The 19,537-nt window shown below is 36.7% G+C and overlaps 1 protein-coding gene across 1 annotated transcript in view; it reads left to right on the top strand.

The window, feature by feature from the left end:
* Nucleotides 1-19,537, top strand: part of col7a1 (collagen, type VII, alpha 1) — a 110,795-nt gene that overhangs the window by 69,710 nt on the left and 21,548 nt on the right. Inside the window, exons 88-105 of the mRNA XM_038275200.1 lie at nucleotides 6,452-6,487; nucleotides 6,618-6,677; nucleotides 6,752-6,796; nucleotides 6,874-6,909; nucleotides 9,098-9,133; nucleotides 9,209-9,268; nucleotides 9,384-9,509; nucleotides 9,606-9,677; nucleotides 11,918-11,953; nucleotides 12,066-12,125; nucleotides 12,239-12,283; nucleotides 12,701-12,736; nucleotides 12,900-12,935; nucleotides 13,456-13,512; nucleotides 13,598-13,669; nucleotides 17,572-17,643; nucleotides 18,802-18,837; nucleotides 18,935-19,015. Coding sequence (XP_038131128.1) covers nucleotides 6,452-6,487; nucleotides 6,618-6,677; nucleotides 6,752-6,796; nucleotides 6,874-6,909; nucleotides 9,098-9,133; nucleotides 9,209-9,268; nucleotides 9,384-9,509; nucleotides 9,606-9,677; nucleotides 11,918-11,953; nucleotides 12,066-12,125; nucleotides 12,239-12,283; nucleotides 12,701-12,736; nucleotides 12,900-12,935; nucleotides 13,456-13,512; nucleotides 13,598-13,669; nucleotides 17,572-17,643; nucleotides 18,802-18,837; nucleotides 18,935-19,015 — 1,002 coding nt within the window. The remainder of the gene's footprint in view (nucleotides 1-6,451; nucleotides 6,488-6,617; nucleotides 6,678-6,751; nucleotides 6,797-6,873; nucleotides 6,910-9,097; nucleotides 9,134-9,208; nucleotides 9,269-9,383; nucleotides 9,510-9,605; nucleotides 9,678-11,917; nucleotides 11,954-12,065; nucleotides 12,126-12,238; nucleotides 12,284-12,700; nucleotides 12,737-12,899; nucleotides 12,936-13,455; nucleotides 13,513-13,597; nucleotides 13,670-17,571; nucleotides 17,644-18,801; nucleotides 18,838-18,934; nucleotides 19,016-19,537) is intronic.

The following is a 19,537-nucleotide window of genomic DNA, read 5'->3' as shown; positions in this document are numbered from 1 at the left end:
GCAGAGGAGCACAGGAGCGGACTGCCACAGGATTTTCCAGAGGTGAATGGCTCAGATGAAGGTTTCCCCTTGCTCAGTGTGAGACGAATGTTTTCCTTCCAAGGGAGGAGAAGGACCACGCTTATCCAGTGGATCAGGAGGGTTTCCTACCGTAGAACACAAAGGAGACAGATGCAAAAACTTCGGCTCAGAGAGACAAAGGCAAAGAGTTAGACTCAGCTAATCTCAGGAGGGTAGAGTACCCAACACTGGCTAACACTCTGGCATCGAGGTGGTGACAGTCTGCTGCTCAAATACTCCTCTGGTGATGACCCAACGAGCCGCAGGTATGGGAGGAAAACCAAAAGCCGCCCTCAGGACCAAAAAGGGGAAGGGGTACCATCTAGTGGTGGAAGGAGAAACTAAAGGAAAACACAAAAACAATCCCCACAAACAGAAACCCTAACATCAATGTTAGCATGGATGTTAAAATCCCCCACTATGATAATATAAAACTGTGTGAATCTCTGCAACTCCAGTTCTGTGTCTCATGACATCAAGTTGGTATCTTGTTACCAGTGCATAGCCAGTAACAGCTAAATGTTCTCATGACATGTTTCTGTCTGCACAGTATCCTGCAAACATGCAAATAAAGTATGTCCCTTTGGTAAGCCTGGTGCTCTGATGGCTGTGGGCAGAACAACAATGCACAAACTAATTATTATCCCCCAAGTATTTCAGGGAATATATATTTTAGATATATGGACAGCAACTCAAACATACAATGTATCCAATATCTTTATTTTAAAAAAGGAAAGAATTGAGTGTGCTAAATGTATCCAAATGTGGACCAAAAATAGGTATCATTCTTAGCTTTAATGCACAGGTTATTGAGGGGTATGTATGTCAAGCCTTTACTTCAAAATCCTGATCGATATTAAGGGGGAATCATGGATAGTACTGACACACCGCTTGCATGCATCATGCACTTCAGACACCCAGTGTCTTAAGTGGTACCAAAATAAATTCGGCTCATGAAAAAATTACTATGATTATAGTATTCATAATAAGATATTTAAAACAGATTTTTTTTGTTGGTTTTGTATTGTTTATATCTAACAAGAAGCTTTAAATGTTTCTGAGAAAGAGATGGACTCTCCAGGCTCTCTGACTACCTCTCCTACTTGGTGTGCTCGGAACAGCTGTGCACACCTCTCAATATTCTACGAGAGGGAGAGGGGAAAGGAACAGAGCAAACCTTGTTGTTTTAACTGTTGCAGAAAAAAATGCAGTAAAGCATTATTTGGCATGCAGTTCTTTACCTCTGAGGCAACATTAAACAAATTTGAACAAGTAAAAAACATGAAACATGATAAAGACAGATGCAAGAAAGAAATGCAAATTTATGGCGAATTCTTACGTAAAGCGCATCATGTTGTAAAGGAAAGACTAGAGTTATCTGCCTTTAAGTCACCTAATTATTTAACAGAAACCTAATTTTATTTGGCTGTATTTTACATACAGCAAATCAGGTTTTTATTCTGACCCTGGCTCCAGAGGTTTGCTGCAGAATAAAATCTCTCCAGAGTTATTGGAAGATTCATCTAAATACAGGATAATCGTGAAAGAAAAGAAGCTGCAAAGCATACAGCACTGGAATAATTAAAATCAAAGCATATTTTGAGTTAGTATGGTTCATAAAGGCCCAGCCCTAATCTCAACAGACATTTGTTAACCAGACTTGAAAATGGATGTATATAGATACTCTAAATCCAATCTGACTAAGCATAGATTTAATGCAAACTGAACCAACAATTTATTATTTTTATGAATAAAATAAAATTCAAACGACTTATCCCTCTGCTTAGACTCGACAATTATACTTTAGCACATATCATCCCAATAACATACACTGAGGTTTATCATTTATGATAAAGGGACACAATGTCAAGAGGTTTTTATGGGTATAAAAACATGTATACACTTTATTTGCAATTTATATTTAATAGTCAATATAGCTACTTTACAGACTATGTTAGCTAACAGTTTTCAAGGACACAGTACTCTTACTGCAACCGCTTTGTTTTATAGAACACATTAACATGGGTTTATAATGTTATAGACAATAATTGGATTTTTGAGTTATGCTGCGTTGTACAAAGAAAAGCATAATTGACTCAGTCATCATTACAGCAACATTCTGGTGCTGAAAAAGAATACTGACCATCAATGTATAAATAATTTCCCCTACACGGTCGATGTCCTTGACTGGATAAAAAAAAAGAACTATAATTCTGCCAAAAGCTCTAAAAGTTTGTCTTTGCTGCATTTTTACAAATAGCCTACCTATTTAACTGGACTCCATCACAACAGGACAGTTCTATCATGAGCCCAAAACAACTCGTACCTCTTATTTTTCAGTGTCAGCCAGGCCCCAAATCAGAACCATCCTGCTAATGACACTAGTCGTATATGATGGTGTCTGTCTACAGTCCGTGCTTTGATGACTGCAAGCATTTTGTAAACAGACCAAGCTTTACTTGACAATTATGTGCCAGTTCTGCCAATCTTAATAGAGACAAATTGGACTTGTTGAGTCTAAAAGAAAGAGAGAATGCATTGTAATTACATTATCATAAGCAGTGTGCTTTCTTCTTTTACCTCTGCTGGACTTTATGGTGGGAGTCACATCATTTAATAGTGCTGCCAATATTCTTCATGGCTCCTTATAAGCACTGGTTTAACTGGTGGTACCTGTCATGTCTTTTAACACAGATGCAGCAGATTATGCAGATTAAAACATCTTAGCCCCCAGTGATGATATTTGCAAAGTAGAGCACTGTTTGTTTTGCTGCAAGAAAGAGTTAAATTTAATTTAATCGTTCCAGAGCTGAGAAATTCAGGTGTATCAGGAAAAAAAAAAAAACATACAGGCGATCTAGGTCTATGGGTACACAAGACCATAACATGTGAACATTTTTGAAACGGGTTAAAAATACACTGCAGAGAAAAGACGGAAAAATTTAGAAAAGAAAAAATGATGTACAGTTGTCAATAAGTATCCCATCTAAAATAGCATTTATGGAAGGAATCTCAAATTTTTAAGATTATAAGAAAAAAATCAACCCTTGGTAAGATTAAAACGGTACATGTACATCTGCTGGTTGTTTATTCAGAGGCACAAAGTGTTTTAACATGTAGGAATTCAATTATAAGATCTGCTGTAAGTTTATCAGAACTACAAATAACTCTATGCACATTTATTCCCCATATATATACTTATTATACAGCTTTGATTAATGGCTTAAAAATATTTGAAACTGAAACCCAAATCTTTTGACTAAACTGGTGAAACTCAACTATGTTAACCAAGTTAATAGGTACACATGGGGAAATGAATGAATGAATGAATTAATTAAGTGGCTGAAAACTACTATCAATACCCTTACCCAAACTATGCTTGACATACAAATAGGTTAAGAAAGCAGAGGAGTCTCCTGCGTGCAGGAGAGTTTAGTCTAGGCTAGATGGGTCTGTGATCATATGGCCTTTGTCCTTTTAGATAAAATGGAATAGAATATAATTCAACTTTATTGTCATTACACTGTCACAAGTACAAAGAAAACACATGCAGTTCGTATCTATCCAGAAGTGCTATACAGTATATAAATATGTTTTTAGATGTGCATGAAAGAGATTATGTATATATGTATATATATATATATATATATATACATATTATACATTATATGTATTATATGTATATATATATAATATATATAATATATGTATTATATGTATTATATGTATATATATATAATACGTATATATATATATATATATATGTATATATGTATATATATATATATGTATATATGTATATATATATATAAACAGAGTAATTCTAAAAGGCTATAAAATGAACATATGAGAACCAAAAAACAGATTTTACACGAAAGTTAGGATATGGATTATATGTACTGGTATATATTAGTGGGGTTATTATACAGGATAAATAATGACAGATAATAGCAGATAAAATATTTGCAGATTATATACAGCTATAGTTGAGAAGTACATGTAAGTGGTGTTGGAGGCTCCATGGTTCCAGTCTCTGCTATCTCCAAGTCATTCCTGTAAACTCATAGAAAAAAAAGTTGCAGAAAATCTGTTTAGCAGAATTTAAAACTGCTTTAGATACGCCGAGCTGCCTTTAAACATCAGAGCTAACAGTGTTAAAAGTTGTTGTTAGGCAACAAAACAGAAATGTCTATTAGCTCCTCCTACACATATTTTTGGTTCCCTGATTTCAGAGTTAATTCAAATGGGCAAATATGGTCTTGTCTTTACAAGTAACTCATCACATCTTTATCTGCTGGATGAAAGTGGTGCGCTATCAGATCCCTTAACACTTAAGAAATATTTTTTTTTTTTTTTTTTGTACAATGTTGCCAGTTGTTGGTAGGGTGCTAAGCCAATAGTGGCTAACTATTGCACAATGTGATTTTAAAATACTAGAATTTCCACAAAACATAATACTTTGGTTTCTCTTATTTCCTAATGTTAACTATAAACAAAATGATGATCTCTTACTAATTACCTATAATACCAGTTTTGTTTTGTTTTTTCTTAATCCGTGCTGCTGACATACTTGCCTTTGTTATTTACTATATTGTTTATGTTCAGATCCCAACTTTATATTACTTATTGCAGTAAAAATGAAATTTCTTCTCAGCTCTATTATATTTATAGTTCTATTTATGTACTCTTTGAATCATCCACAGTATTTATTTAATCCTAACCTACATATAGATCTCGCTGTACCCGGTAGCCTAGCAACAACATTTCGTTGTCAATTTCACTATGTGGCTTTGTAAAATGATAATAAAGGAAATCTAAATCTACTTCAGTAAACTCTTTTAACAAATATTTTCTCACACTTACTTTAAAAACATCAGAGTCGTGGAGTTTAACCCGAGTAATTTTTTTGGGTACTCTACTCACCTATGGTTATGACCAATAAATATGGTCACTTTTTATTCAAAACATTTATAATGTCTGCATAAGCCACTGTTGTTGCTTTCCCCCGTTCAGTCACTGTCCTGCCGTTCATAATATTGACATGAATTGTGGTGACATGTGTCTTGACAAGCTCCCCCACCGTTAACAAGCTCAGATTCAGCACCTTGGACAGAGCCATGGTGATGCTGTCAGTCCAAGCTTGATAAATGACCAGGCAGCTCCCATGCATCTGCTCCTAGTCTCCCTGCAGTTTTTATTTTCTCTCAGAAAAGAAATCTAGTAAACCAATATGATTTAGTTTTAAGCTGTTAATTCTAACCAAGGTTCATCATTTTTTTTTATAAAAACCCGATTTATCCACCTTAAATAAATTATAACCCTCTTAATAGGTGGTTGTAAGACAGGTTTTAATTTTTATCAGCCCCAACCTAAAACAAGAAACATTGTAAAGCTTTGGCATCAAAAAGCTTTAAAAAACTACAAACGGTGTCTGGCTCGGTAAGAACATCACTTGCTGGCACAGAATGTGACTGTGCAACCCTAACCCGACATCTTATCCGTGAGCATTTCAGACTGGAAGAGCATGAGAAATTGAGAGTAAGGATGTGCCAGACCCTAAGGCTTGCTAAGCATGCATGGTAATTTATTCACTGCAGAAAAGCTTTAATCTAAAATAGTAAGGCATCCTTACACTTACATTAGACACATATATACAGATAGACATATGTGAGTTGAAAACCACCTAGCAGATTAAACATTTTCTTTACTAAACACACACTTGTTACTGGAAATAATATTAATGTCTGTCACAACCTAGCCAGACTGATAATAAAGATGACTGCCATTCTTGGCAGTATAGAATTGGAGCTCATCAAAGAGAAGTGATCAAAACACCAGAAGAAAAATGCAAAAGGAAGATCAGCAGCTGTCTAGGGTTTATTGATGTAATGCCAAAACATATTTCCCCCTGATTTTAAAGAAAGGTTAGAATCAGTTTTGAATGCAGTTTATAATCAAATGAGAGTTATGTGTCTCATTTTTAGAAATCAATTTGATGGTTGAATAAAAAATGTTTGTCAATTTATGCTTGACACTTTTTATATTTATTATGGGCTAAGATATAGGTAGTTTTACTGTTTGAGGTTATTTTTTTACATCAATTATCAATGTGTTCATCATAACTAATCTCTCAAATTTATAGCATGGTAAAGTAACTGGAGTGTGTCATTTTTATTCTATCTGACTGCAGTTCTGAGAATACATTCATTGACCTTCCTTGGAAATACCAAAGCTTTTAATATTTTAATATTTAAGAGCTGAGGCGAGTATTGACTAGGGTGTTGAGGCGCTTTGGGATAAGGCTTTTAGTTATGCATTTATGTATCTTATCAATAACAGATATTCTGTGCAGAAATTCTGTGAAAGCATTTTTGTTTTTGCCCTTTTGCAGGCTGTGAATGGAGCTCCTGGTCCTAAAGGAGACAGAGTGAGTCAGTGATTGCATCAACATGAAACTGAAAAATACAGTGTTATAAGCTGTGTTTTTTTCTTCAATAATAACTGAGAACAGTTGCTCATTGCAGCTGACAGTATTTATTTGATCCTGTCTTATGCAGGGTCCACCAGGTGTAACACTGCCAGGTACGGTTGGAGAGCGAGGTCTAGCTGGGGAAAAGGTGAGGATGACTAAAAATCAGTCTCAGTGATAAAACACAAAAAGGTTTCTCCATTTTAAACTTCTGTCTTTTAGGGTACCAAGGGAGACAAAGGTCCTGCTGGCATCAAAGGAACCACGGTAGGTATAGTGAAAGAGCACAGCCCTATTTTTGCCTTCATAACATTTTTACAAAGTGTCATCTTTCATTATATTAGGGAATGGCTGGTGAACCAGGTGAACCTGGAGAGGATGTAAGTAATCAGCCTCTGCTGCTTGTTTGTGACCTGAATTTAATCTTTTAGTTTATGTTGTTTTTTTTTGTTTTATCTGAGCTTATAAAAATGCATAAACAACTCATTAATCATTGCCTTTTCCTTGATATAAAAAATATTCTCAAAAATAAACCCTAGTTGGAATTGTTGCTGCAGCATAGATTAGAAGCAAACTGTTTGGATGCTGGAAGTAAGATTACTTTATTATAGTCATTATTAGATCTTGCTAAGTTAAATGAAGCTAACTGCAAATCGCTCACTTTTTCGGTGTGTGTAATAATACTGGACCTTAGAAAAGTAATCATACTTCTTGAAATCTTCCCATATTCTATCTTTTTCTAATACAGACTAATATATTTCCACAGGTTGGATAATATATAAAAAAATATATAAGGCATGCATTATACAAGAACACAGCCAACACATGGAAAACCATGGTCAAATTTTAGGACCACTGACCATAGCCTGGAATTTTACATATTCAATCCCTCAGAAATTGTCTTTAAATTTCATGTTTAATATTTTTTTGGAAATAGACCAATTAAATAAAGTTAATTCAGAGCAATTTTCCTACCATTATTTTTTCTTGCAAAGGCTACACACAAGAATTTGACTTGCATGTGTTCTTGTAACATTAGCAACATTAGCAGTTTGCCATGGCGTATTTAAGAACATGTTTCAGTCTCACACAGTGTTGGAGATAACGGCGTTACATAATAACCCCGGTAGTAACAGTGTTACTTTGAAAAAGTAATCTCATTGCTTTTTGCATACTGGTCACTGTTACCTTACTTGCAATCTAACTCGGCACGTTACTATAAATCAATCAATAAAAGGAACCTTTAAAAAGCACGCTCTCTAGCTGCAGGGAGGAATTTTTACTGCAGGGAAGAGCAGCAGGGAGCTGATTTAGAGGCATGCATGATGCCATTGGCTCAGGGAACGCAGTGTGGGCGGGTGTTTAGCATGAAGAAGTTGAAGGTTAAAATTTCCTGTGATTTGCTAATGATGTATGTATATATATATATATATATATATATATATATATATATATATATATATATATATATATATATATATATATATATATACATATATGTGTGTGTGTGTCTATATGTATATATGTGTATATGTATATATGTGTATATGTGTCGGTTAAAAGAATCTCTATTCTAAAGAAGCTCCTCCAAATTCTTAGACTAACAGCTGTCAGCCTACATGTTACTTTCTGTGCCATACCATATCTACTTCCATGGTTTACTTTCTTTAAAACCGGGATTATGCAGTCCTGTTGTTTGATTAATTCTGTTGCAAAATATATTTCAATTTTGTTGAATCATTTGAATCATTATTTTTTTCTTAGCTTCCTACTTAGTACTTAGCTAGAAAACATTTTAAAAAATCTACTTTGTTTTCTTGTTCTTTTATTATAAACAAAAACATAATCATATCTAGACAATGTTATTATACAATGATTTCAGATGTGTAATCATCTCAATTGATTATTAAATCATTAAATTAATACAAAACTTGTTATATTGCATAACTTAACTTTTTGCTGTGTATACAGTTTGGAGTAAAAGACATTTAACCAAATTCTTTGGTATTAAGATCTTAAAAGGTAAGTGCATAGATGTTTTGCCTATTAAATAGTTACTAACTCAGTTATGTTTGTGGAGAAGTAACTAAAACTATGGAAGAAACGTTCCCAACACTGCCTTAACCACAGGTAAAAAGTTACACTAGCAGCAACACTTACCAATGACAGGATGTGACCACTAAGTGATTTTAGGTGGTTTATGAGAGATGGGCAAGATGAAGGCAAGGCAAGCTAATATTAGAACCATCCACAAACAACGTAAATTAAGGAAGAGGACCAAAATCACACTATGTTGGCTCTACTGGTCTGAACAAAGAGTCCAAATTAAAACACCAAGCTATTTTCACACTCCGGGTTGTCCGACAAGTTTTAACTAAGGCACAATAGGATATAACATGAATCATTCATGTAATTACACCTATTGGTTAAAATCTGCATTGTATGGCTTTTAGTGCTGTTTTTTCCTAAATATTTGCTTTATTTAATTTTATATTTGTTGTTCTTCTAGTCCTTTTTAATTTATACTAAAGCTTTCTCGTCTTACAAAAACTTATTTATGATTTACAGGGAGCACCGGGACCACCAGGGCCTAAAGGAGATAAGGTTAATCTTTATTTTATAATTTTATCTGGATTCAAAGAACTCACAATATAAGTAATGACAAAATGTGTTTTACAGGGAGAGAGGGGTGTTGGACAGACAGGTCCGTCTGGTCGTATTGGGCCTCCAGGTTTGAAGGTAAACAGCAGCATTTGTTATAGCAATGGGAGATCCATGATTCTATCTCTAACGTCAGAAAGTCAGATGCCTTATCAGTTCTGCCTTAGGACACAAAATCCCTCCTTCCTTTCAGGGAGATCCAGGGCTTCCTGGTCCAGCTGGCCCTCCAGGCCCCCAGGGGAAGGCTGGAGATCCTGGATTGCCTGGTGTGAGAGGGGAAAGTGGACAACCAGGACCTCCTGGACCCCCGGGAGAGAGGGTTAGTGAAGCTGTTGAAATAAATAAATTATTTTTTTTTATCAGTGCCATCTCTTAGAGGAAAAAAAACCAAAACATCTATGCCTTTATTTTTTAGGGCCTCCAGGGGTTTGCTGGCCGTCCGGGAAACACTGGGCCTCCTGGACCTCCTGGGCCTGCGGGACAGGCAGTGAGTTCATTTTCTGACGTACAACCCTTTATGAAGAGCACTAGTGGCTGGTTTTAGTACTGCAGCAAAGCTATCTGCTTCATGAATTTAGAAGTTTAAAGGTCCTATTGAGTCAAATTTAGTAAAACTAAGTACACATAGCCTGTGTGTAAAATCTAAACTTGTTATTACTAAAAGTTTGTTGTTGTGAGTTGAGTATTTTTACCTTTTCTTTGGAGGCAAAAACAGGCTGGGAAAAAAAAAAGCAGGCCACAGACTATTTTTATAATATTTGACTTAACTGAGAATACAATAACCAGTGGCGGCCGGCCCATAGGGGGTGCTGGGGCACCGCCCTCCCTGATAAGAAGAGAGAAACGTAAAATATATTTTTAGAAATTAACTCCTAAATGTCAGTTTTACTCTCTAGACTGTGTACCTATAAGCAAAACAAATTATATAAACTACATTTCCCTATCTACTGTCATTAATTTATGGATTTCCACAGACAGACTCCTACCGTCTCTGTTCTGGGGGCGCTGATCAGACAGACCCACATTTGCAGAGAATCTGTCAATCATGTACTATTGCTAGGTGCATTTAATGGCCAATCAGCGTCTCGGAACTTTATGGTCTTGGGGCGCTGAAAATACTGCGCTTTAACAGGCTTCTGAACCCAAGCGCAGGTGCAGACAGTTAGAGGGAAGATGGCGAATGTAACGACCGATATGCAGCTTCCACCAAATTCGGTGAGATCCTTATTTATCTACCCGTTTGCCAGAAGAATATCCCTGTTGTAGGATATGAACATTTCATGTCATGGTTATTGTGACTGCGACGAATCCACCTCGTCGCTTAAAACAACCTCTCTAACTTTGCGCGCCACACACACATTCCTGTTATACTGTGTTTGTGAGGACCAATACACTCGCGCTGAGCCCAGTAGCTCCATGAACTTAAAACACACAAGCTGTTCCTGGTTACCTGCTGGCGTATTGAGGGTGCACACTTAATATTTCAGTGGGGTTAGCCGTGTGTGTGTGTGTGTGTGTGTGTGTGTGTGTGTGTATGTGTGTGCGCACGTGTTTATGCTACGGGGACTTGTCATCTTCAGTCTGGCTGCGTCTTTGCTGGGTTCAAACCCAGTTTGGTGTAATTGAATAAGTCAATGAATCTGTGTAAAAGAATTAAGTTGTAAAAATTATTTTTTTTTGTACATCAATTGTCTGAGAGAGCCTGAGGGTAGGGGCTTAAACTATTTAATGAGGGCTGTGGGAAGAAAAGCGGCAATTTTTGTTTTCTGTTTCTTTGTTACATTGCTGGTAACTGGAGGGAGGCTGAGGCCCAGAGGATCTTGTACATGTTTAGTTTCTTTTGCACCCTGTTTTGAGTTTTTGAGCACAATAAATCACCAACACCGGTAACCCGACTGAGCCTGGATTCTTGGAGGCCAAAGAACCCCGTCACAGTGACCCAAATCATCACTGTTACTGTTATTATATAGTAAATTAAATCATTACTGTTAAATTGTATGTATTGTCCAATTGTTTATTTGAATTCTTATTCCGGATTAGTTGGAGACATACACTAGGCTATATCAGCCCCACCAAAAATATTTTTCACCAGCCGCCACTGACAATAACCCTCCTCTTTTGTTGTACTATTATCTTTTTTGCTCATACGAGTAAAAAAAAATCTGGTTCGAGCTGCACAATGCATGGAGGAGTGGATCAGGGATAATGCAGGCCTTTTTTTTCTGCATTTGTTTAGTCTCTACAGAATTATCTCAAATGTGTATGAGATACAGTGTCATGATTTTCTTAAGAGATCGGACCCACATGCAGTAAACCACTCAAAGACGCAGGGTAAAAGTTTGAACAGGTTTATTGATGAAACCAGCGGAGTTGGATTCAGGAAACACAGTAATAAACTTTATTTTGATCTTTTTTTCAACATAGTTTCAATGTATTACTATCTTAGATTGTACTGATCCATTCTCTTTTTTTACCTGTTATGTTTCATTTCAATACTCTGCATATGAAATTTGTATAAAATGTCTTCTGTAAAAATCAAAAAGGTAAATATGTATGTTACATTATTCTCAACTAATCTCAGTTTGCTCATAAAGCACCAATTAAAAAAAGTCTTCTTATGGTTATTAACAAGACAAACAGTCCCAGTCTATTCTTATGCATTCCATAAAAGTTTAATTATCTAATTCATCCTGAAGAGTGATACAGTTATATGTATTATGTTTCTAGGGCTCTGCTGGTTCTAATGGAGTCAAAGGCGATAAGGTGATATTTCTTTTAGCTGAAAGGCACACTACCTTCATTGCATTACTATACATGTAATGTGAATACATCCTAATTAAAGTTACACATGCTTCTTTTTTTTTACTGGGTCCAGGGGGAAGTTGGTGTTGGAGTTCCTGGTGCCAGAGGGGAGAGAGGAGATCCAGGTCCCAGGGTAAGAAGCAGTTACAATTCTGAATCGATGTTTGCATTGAAAAGTAAATTTACCCTTTGTGGATGCAAGACTAAGTCTGTATTTATACTGTGCATTTGCCTTTTGTGTCTCAGGGGGAGGAGGGCCGAGCTGGCTTGGATGGGGACAGAGGCCCAACAGTAAATATCAGAATTTTCTGTTTTCATGTTACGCTCAGGCACATTACGTAGACCACTGGGGTGTTTTCTCAAAGGCTTCCAGCATTTTCTTTTTAAGGGATGTTTTTGAAAGCATGAAACAGTCTGATCGGTGCCATAATGGAACCAAAGAAGCATTGATTTTATGATAATACAGTATTTCTCACAAGGACACAAAATGTTTTTTCAAGCATAAACATATTGACTGTGTTTTTATTCTTTCAGGGTTGCAATTTTTAGGGAAAAAGCAAATCAGCTTAGCACTGTAAAGATTCAGATTTGTATTTTTTTTTTTTATTGTCCAGGCATTTATTGTCTAACCATAACAGAATCAATAACTTAGTGGATAAACAGACTACAGTAGTCACACAATGTTTTTTTTTTATCATATCATATCAGGGTCCACCAGGGATCCGAGGTCTTCGAGGAGAAAAGGTGAGTCTTTTCATTCATTTCTTTTTCAATCTCTACTTATCCTCAGGTACTCCATCCTCTGAGTTGTATTTACATGTAAAACAGTGAATAAAAGTCACATGCCTCAGTAAATTGTTTTAATTAATCTGTTTATTTTGCGATTTATTTTTACTTTTTTCAACAGGGAGACGGCGGACTGCAGGGTGAGAAAGGAGATAAGGTTTGTGCATTTTAATATGTATAAACTCCACTGACATTCCCTCATTTGGAAATGGGTTTTGTTTTATCCATTTACTCTAAATCAGTGGAAAATAGTCTGCTGTGCCTTATTATATGGGGAGTGTTGGCCTAATGGTTAGAAGAGTGTGCTTGTGCTCTAAGAGGTTGCAAGTACCCGGTTCGATCCTCAAAGCCTCCACTCTGGGTTCCTTAGCATAACATTTGATCCCACACTGCTCCCTGGGTGCCACACAACGGTAGCCCACTGCTTACCAAGGGGATGGGTTAAGATGCTGAAGTGAATTTCCCCATTATGGGACAATAAAGAGATTTAAATTTACATTTTCTGATAGAGTTCTGTCTTTTGTTTCAAGATGAATAAATAAGTGAAGTGACAGAATACCCATGAGCTAAGTTCTGAAAGAGACACGTAGTGTGAGAAAATGATCAAAAATAAACACTGTTATTTTCCTCTGTGGGGGTCGAAACAGCACTTTCAAAATCTGCCCTGCTGTTTACAGGGGGACACTGTGCTGGTGGGTGGACCTCCTGGAGAAAAGGGCAACAAAGGAGAAACAGTAAGTGGCTTCTAACTGCACATTATTGTAAAAGAACATTCACTTAAGTGAAAGCCACCACTGTATTTTGCTGTTTTTACCTCAGGGTGACAGAGGACCCAAAGGTATACAAGGAGAAAAAGGAACGAAAGGCCAGGAGGGTCCACCAGGACAGCAGGTGATTGTTGTTGAAAATAAATTGACGGTTTGAGGTTTGAAATACTGTAAACCATTTGGAGCTTATGGATCTAATCATAGCATTGAGGAGTTTTTTTTGTTTTTTTTTATTTGACCTTGCCTATTCCTGGAAACAATGTGTATGTCATCAACAAAAATGTACAGCTCTCGGGTCCGTTTCACAAAGCAGATTTACCAAAAACTATGTTTTCTAAACCTGAAAACAAGGAAACTCGAACTTTTCCATTTCACAAAGAGAGTTTATTCAACCTTTGTTTCAGTCATCGTAGTAATATTCTGCTCTAGCTCACCTGGTCGGCAGCAGGTTTTCTTTAGTAAACTCAGAGTGTCCTCTGTCTTTGCTCTGCTTATAGTCAATCACGTTGTTTTATGTCCTCATTTAGTACAATTTTTGTCATAGTTTTGTGCATAAAAATATATATATAATTCAGTAGGTCCGTTACAAACATTAGGTTTTAAGTAAACATTATATGATCGACAATTTTTCACAGAGACTTAAACATTTATAGGGAGATTATTCTAATACTCAGTTGACAGGGCATGAGATTACTTGTTCTTTGGTTTCTTTAGTATGGGCAAGATGCGGATCATTTTATTCTTATTTAGTTATATTTATAGTACATGACATATTACAGAAATTATTGTTAGATTACACATAAATAGATTAATTAATTCTGCAGGGTAAAACAAATTACTTTAGTGTTAGGATTAGGATTCGCGAAGATAACAACCTAATGAGCCTAGATAATCTGAAGCCATTCTATGGGCCTGATACCCGCTAATAACAACAATTTATTGGTATTATAACACCCGAAGCTGCAAACTAAGTGGCTGCAAACACAGTAAATACTAAGTGGCTGCAAACAGCCACTTAGTATTTACTGTGTAAAAAAAAGACTGAATCGACATGAGGAGAGACCCATAATGATGCACAGGTTCTATATATTAGAACTTTTTTAGACTTCATTTTCACCTGCTTCCAGAAGATTTTACCTAAATAGATACGTTGATCTACTACCATTCAAGAAATAATCCTGTAATATTATTGCGGTCACAACAGAATAGGGCAAGCCGTTTTGATATGTACTAGTCGTACTGAATATGTATTCCTTCTATCTGAAAAAACATTTCTTCTTTGTCAAAATGACCATTTCAAACAAAATGACATTCTCCACATCTAGAATAAAGATTATCGATGTCTATAAATTAATTTCAGATCTCCATATTTCTATTGTTACTGGTGTTAACTGTATTATTTTGACTATTAACAAATGTATTTTAGATATCATAAATACATATTCAGTAAAACTAATAAATGTCAAAACGGCCTCTTAAAATGTGTAAACATTTCTAGATATATAAAACTTAATTCTTACTAGTATGATTTGGTTTTTTTATTTCTAATATTCAGTTTCTGCTACAAAAATGTAATTTAGAAAATATATTATTACAGTTCAGTCTACAGTAGGAGTGTGATTTTTATCAGGAAGAAACTTATTTTAGTGAACACAGGGCATTAAGCAGCAATCTTCTCCTTCACCATCTTCCTCTCTTTTGTAGCTGTAGCACTGGTTCTCTGTCTTTTAAAGCTACAGTGTGTAATAATTACAGGCATATAAATTCAGAAATTTAATATATTATACATAACTATGTTATTTATCATCACCTATGAGCTCAGCCTTTTAACCATAACATTTGCGTTGCCTTAGAATTCGTTATTTATAATTACATAGGAGCGGGTCTCGCAGCCATGGAGGCTGACATCTTTGCGCTACGGCAGCGCAGAGGCAACAAACTAGCGATTGCGAGATCTCCCATGACGCTCGAAAATAACTACGGCAAGTTGAGAGAGATGAACTGAGACGGTACTGAACAGTAGATGGCAGTATTATGCCTGAGAAGCGTTTAGTCTGCCTGAAACCAAAGAAGAAGAAGAAGCAGGTATACTGCGCCTCGGTAACAAGAAAGGTAAACAAGGCGGCAGGCGTGAGTGACTTTGCAAACTGTTTGGCACTGTGTGGCCAAACATCAGACGAATGGAGGATCATGCCTACTCTGTATCACAACGAAAAGCGGCGGACACCGAACCCCCGTCATCTAAGAAGCGGAAACACGACGAGAATAAACGCAAGAGTGACAAGAAACGACAAAAAACACGGATCAACATTGGCACGGCATTTACACGATGGAAGTCACTGATGGAGGAAAAAGGTTTTCAAAGTGACGCTCAAGTTGCCAGTTTTCTCTTGGACAGGTAATTAATCCTATACACACAATTGTCTAATATCACTGCAGTTTTTGGAGTACAGGATGCTCAGACCTGTCTAAAACAATAACATGCTGCGTGATGATGCTGTTACTCTCCAGTATACTTATTCAGCAACGTCCCTGACGTTTCACAGGTAATGATTCAGTAATTTTCTGTAAAATAATTTTCTGGATATATACCTCGGTTACTTCTCTCCGGCTCCTTTGGAGATCTTCAAGCCTTTCCTCCTCTGCTCTCACCCCGCTGGCTCCCCTCTCTCGCCTGGCCCCAGCTGCACGCTCACCCCGGCCTCTCTGCCCTCTTCCTTTCCCTCTTCCTTGCCTTGTAACCCCCGTGCCACAAACAAGACTTGGACTCTGTAAACGGGGAATATATATTCTTCCAGCGAACACAATCTCGCTGTTAAACTAATGACTACAATTACTTCGTCTGTTTATATCACCTTGCAAAGCAGCTCACCAAAACCTCACAACGACGTAGAAAAAATAACGGGTATATTTATTATCTTAAGTCTACATGAAATCTATACCCTACACAGACTAATGAAATACTATGTGTAAAATTATCTATGTAAACAAACCTCATCACTTGAGAAGGTAGGTGATGCGGACGTCGTGGAAGACATTTTGTCCCGTAACGCTCGCCGTACTGTTGGGGGGGAGAAGCGGTGGGGGGGAGACGTTCATGTTGCTGCAGTCTGCAGTCTGACCGCTAGATGTCGCTGAAAATTACACACTGTAGCTTTAAACTTTTGACTCGTTGTTTTAAACTAACAATATTCTTCTTTTCTTTTCTTTCTGCATTGATCTCTGGTTCCAGTGGGGTGAAATAGGCACTTCCTGTTGTCATGGTGACTTGTTGAATCGGTGCTCCACTGATAATGGCTTTTCATACTTGTTACACACGTGTTCATCTTTGAGTTGATTGAATTAGCTAGCTCGACATTAGGCTAGATCAATCTAAAGTTGGGGCTTCAAATAGGAGTTTGTTAAAACTGCTTTGTGAAATGGACCTCTGTACTTAAAGCTACAGTGTGTAATAATTACAGGGATATACAGTCAGAAATGTAATATATTATACATAACTATGTTATTTATCATCATCTACGAGCTCAGCCTCTTAGCCTTAATATTTGCGTTGCCTTAGAATTCGTTATTTATAATTACATAGGAGCGGGTCTCGCAGCCATGGAGGCAGACATCTTTGCGCTACGGCAGCGCAGAGCCAACAAACTAGCGATTGCGAGATCGCCCATTACGCTCGAAAGTAACTACGGCAAGTTGAGAGAGATGAACTGAGACGGTACTGAACAATAGATGGCAGTATTAAAATTATCTATGTAAACAAACCTCATCACTTGAGAAGGTAGGTGATGCGGACGTCGTGGAAGACATTTTGTCCCGTAACGCTCGCCGTACTGTTGGGGGGGAGAAGCGGTGGGGGGGAGATGTTCATGTTGCTGCGGTCTGCAGTCTGAACGTTAGATGTCGCTGAAAATTACACACTGTAGCTTTAAACATAAACCAACCATCAGTAAAAGGAAAAAAAGGCAGAGAATACAACAATAGTATTAACTGTAATACTGATCCAGATTATCATTCTGTGAATATCAGGGTAAAACAGGAGAACCTGGAGAACGAGGATCCACCGGATTTCCAGGTGCCCGCGGACCTGGTGGACAGAAGGCAAGTGACGGGTTTATATAAAATGTTTAACCTGTAAAATTTTGGTAAAATTAAAATTCTGCAAACAAAGAAACATTTTAATTCACTGAATCCTATAGTTAAAGGAAGTACAATTCAAGTGTTGTGAAATGTGCCATTATCTATTGAAGCAGTGTTATGTTTGATATTACCCAATTTGTGTGATTCTAACTCTAGTCATAGTTTGATTCAAACAGAACACTTCATGAGGAGCTGTTCAAGGCATCAGATGATGTTACAGAAATGAAACTAGAACATCATTTATTATCTTTCTGTATTTTCTTCAGCCATTACATTATTGAGACAAGCATTGTTAATAGTTGCCCAAGGTAGTATATATAAGCTACATTTTTAGTAGCATTTTAATATGTTGATGAAAAGGTCTTTAGGGTGATAACAATACCAAAGAACAAGCAGTGTTGTTTTTTCTTCTGTTTTTTTTTTTTCTTTTGTTTACTTTTTAGCCAATATAGCTCTGGGAATTGATGCTCCAAGACTAGCTGATAGATCAGCAGCTTTGCTTTCAAAAGCAGACGCTTAAGGCTGTTGCCTTGAGGTTCTGCTTGATAGCTGTATATTAAACTTTATGAAACAAATTTTGGAGAGTAAAATCGAATACAATGGACATGGAAAGGAAGGTGAGAGAGAAAGAAGGGATAAGAACTAAGGGGAGAGAGAGAGAGAGATGAAGGTTTGCATGAAAATAGAGAAAATAAAACAAAAAAACAACACAGAAGATATACAGTAACTCCTTTATGTCTGCCTCCATACATGTATGAGATGAGAGGAACAGAAACAGAGAGCATTACAGCAAAAAGAAGACAACAAAAAAACCAAAGAAAACTTTTAAAAAAGCTTCAAGAGTAGCAGGTATTCATTCCATGTGTGTCGGAGTCAGAACTTACGATGATTACACAATATTAATCGGGGGGGTATATATCTGTAGCTGCAGCTTAGTGTTTAGGTAGGTTAACAAGCAACGTTGTTAAGCTAGAGCTGTACGATATATCCATTGAGAATAGTAATTGCTCTATGGCTGAGCACAGTTGTTTGTGTGGGTATCATGATAATAAAATAAAAGGGAGGAGGAATCCAAATTGTCATACAATTATTGAGAAGTTGCATGTTTTATTTGTGCAGGGAGAAGCAGGTGATCCTGGAGTTCCTGGTGAATCGGTGCATATTTTCACTTCTCTATATTCCATCTATTAGATGACTATTCCACCTGTAAGAGGTTTAACAAAAATATTTTTGATTTGAATATTGTTAAAAGGGTTTACCCGGAAAAGATGGCCTATTGGGGCGTAAAGGGGAAAAGGGAGAAGTCGGTATCAGTGGACTGAGAGGAATCAAGGTATGGTGATTGTCTACATTCCAGTGTGTGTTTGTTTATCAAATATGTTTTCCTCCCTGCAGGGTTTTTGTTTGAGTTGGTGATGACTGCAACAACCTGTTAATAACATGTAGTTGTTAGAGTTGCAGAGTACTAATACAAATTGTGTCATACAATACACGGAAAATGCACAATGCTCATCTTTAAAAAGGGCTTTTGCTCTGAACTATTTCCTGTATTGTCGCATTTTTTCTCCTTAAAATTAACAATCAATAACATCAAATAGGGATTTGATGTTGATGTGAGGGTTCAGAGGCAGTCTGGTTAGACATAATCCCATTTCAACAGTTAGGGTTTGTCAAGTGTCAACCTTGCACACAACTCGCCTATAGAACAGCACTTATTCATCTTTAACATTTTAAACAGTATAATCATGAAGAGAGAGGGATCTCTGACAATGCATATTTGCACAGTTTCTCTTCAGATTGTCCGATGTTCTGGGTTATGTCTTAAACTTTCCTCTCTTAAGTTTATTCTACAGAT

The sequence above is a fragment of the Cyprinodon tularosa genome, unplaced genomic scaffold (genome assembly GCF_016077235.1).
Source record: "Cyprinodon tularosa strain WSP-4 unplaced genomic scaffold, ASM1607723v1 ctg95, whole genome shotgun sequence".
Taxonomy (NCBI): domain Eukaryota; kingdom Metazoa; phylum Chordata; class Actinopteri; order Cyprinodontiformes; family Cyprinodontidae; genus Cyprinodon; species Cyprinodon tularosa.
Note: the sequence above shows the minus strand (reverse complement) of the source record. Positions and strands in the feature narration are given on the sequence as shown.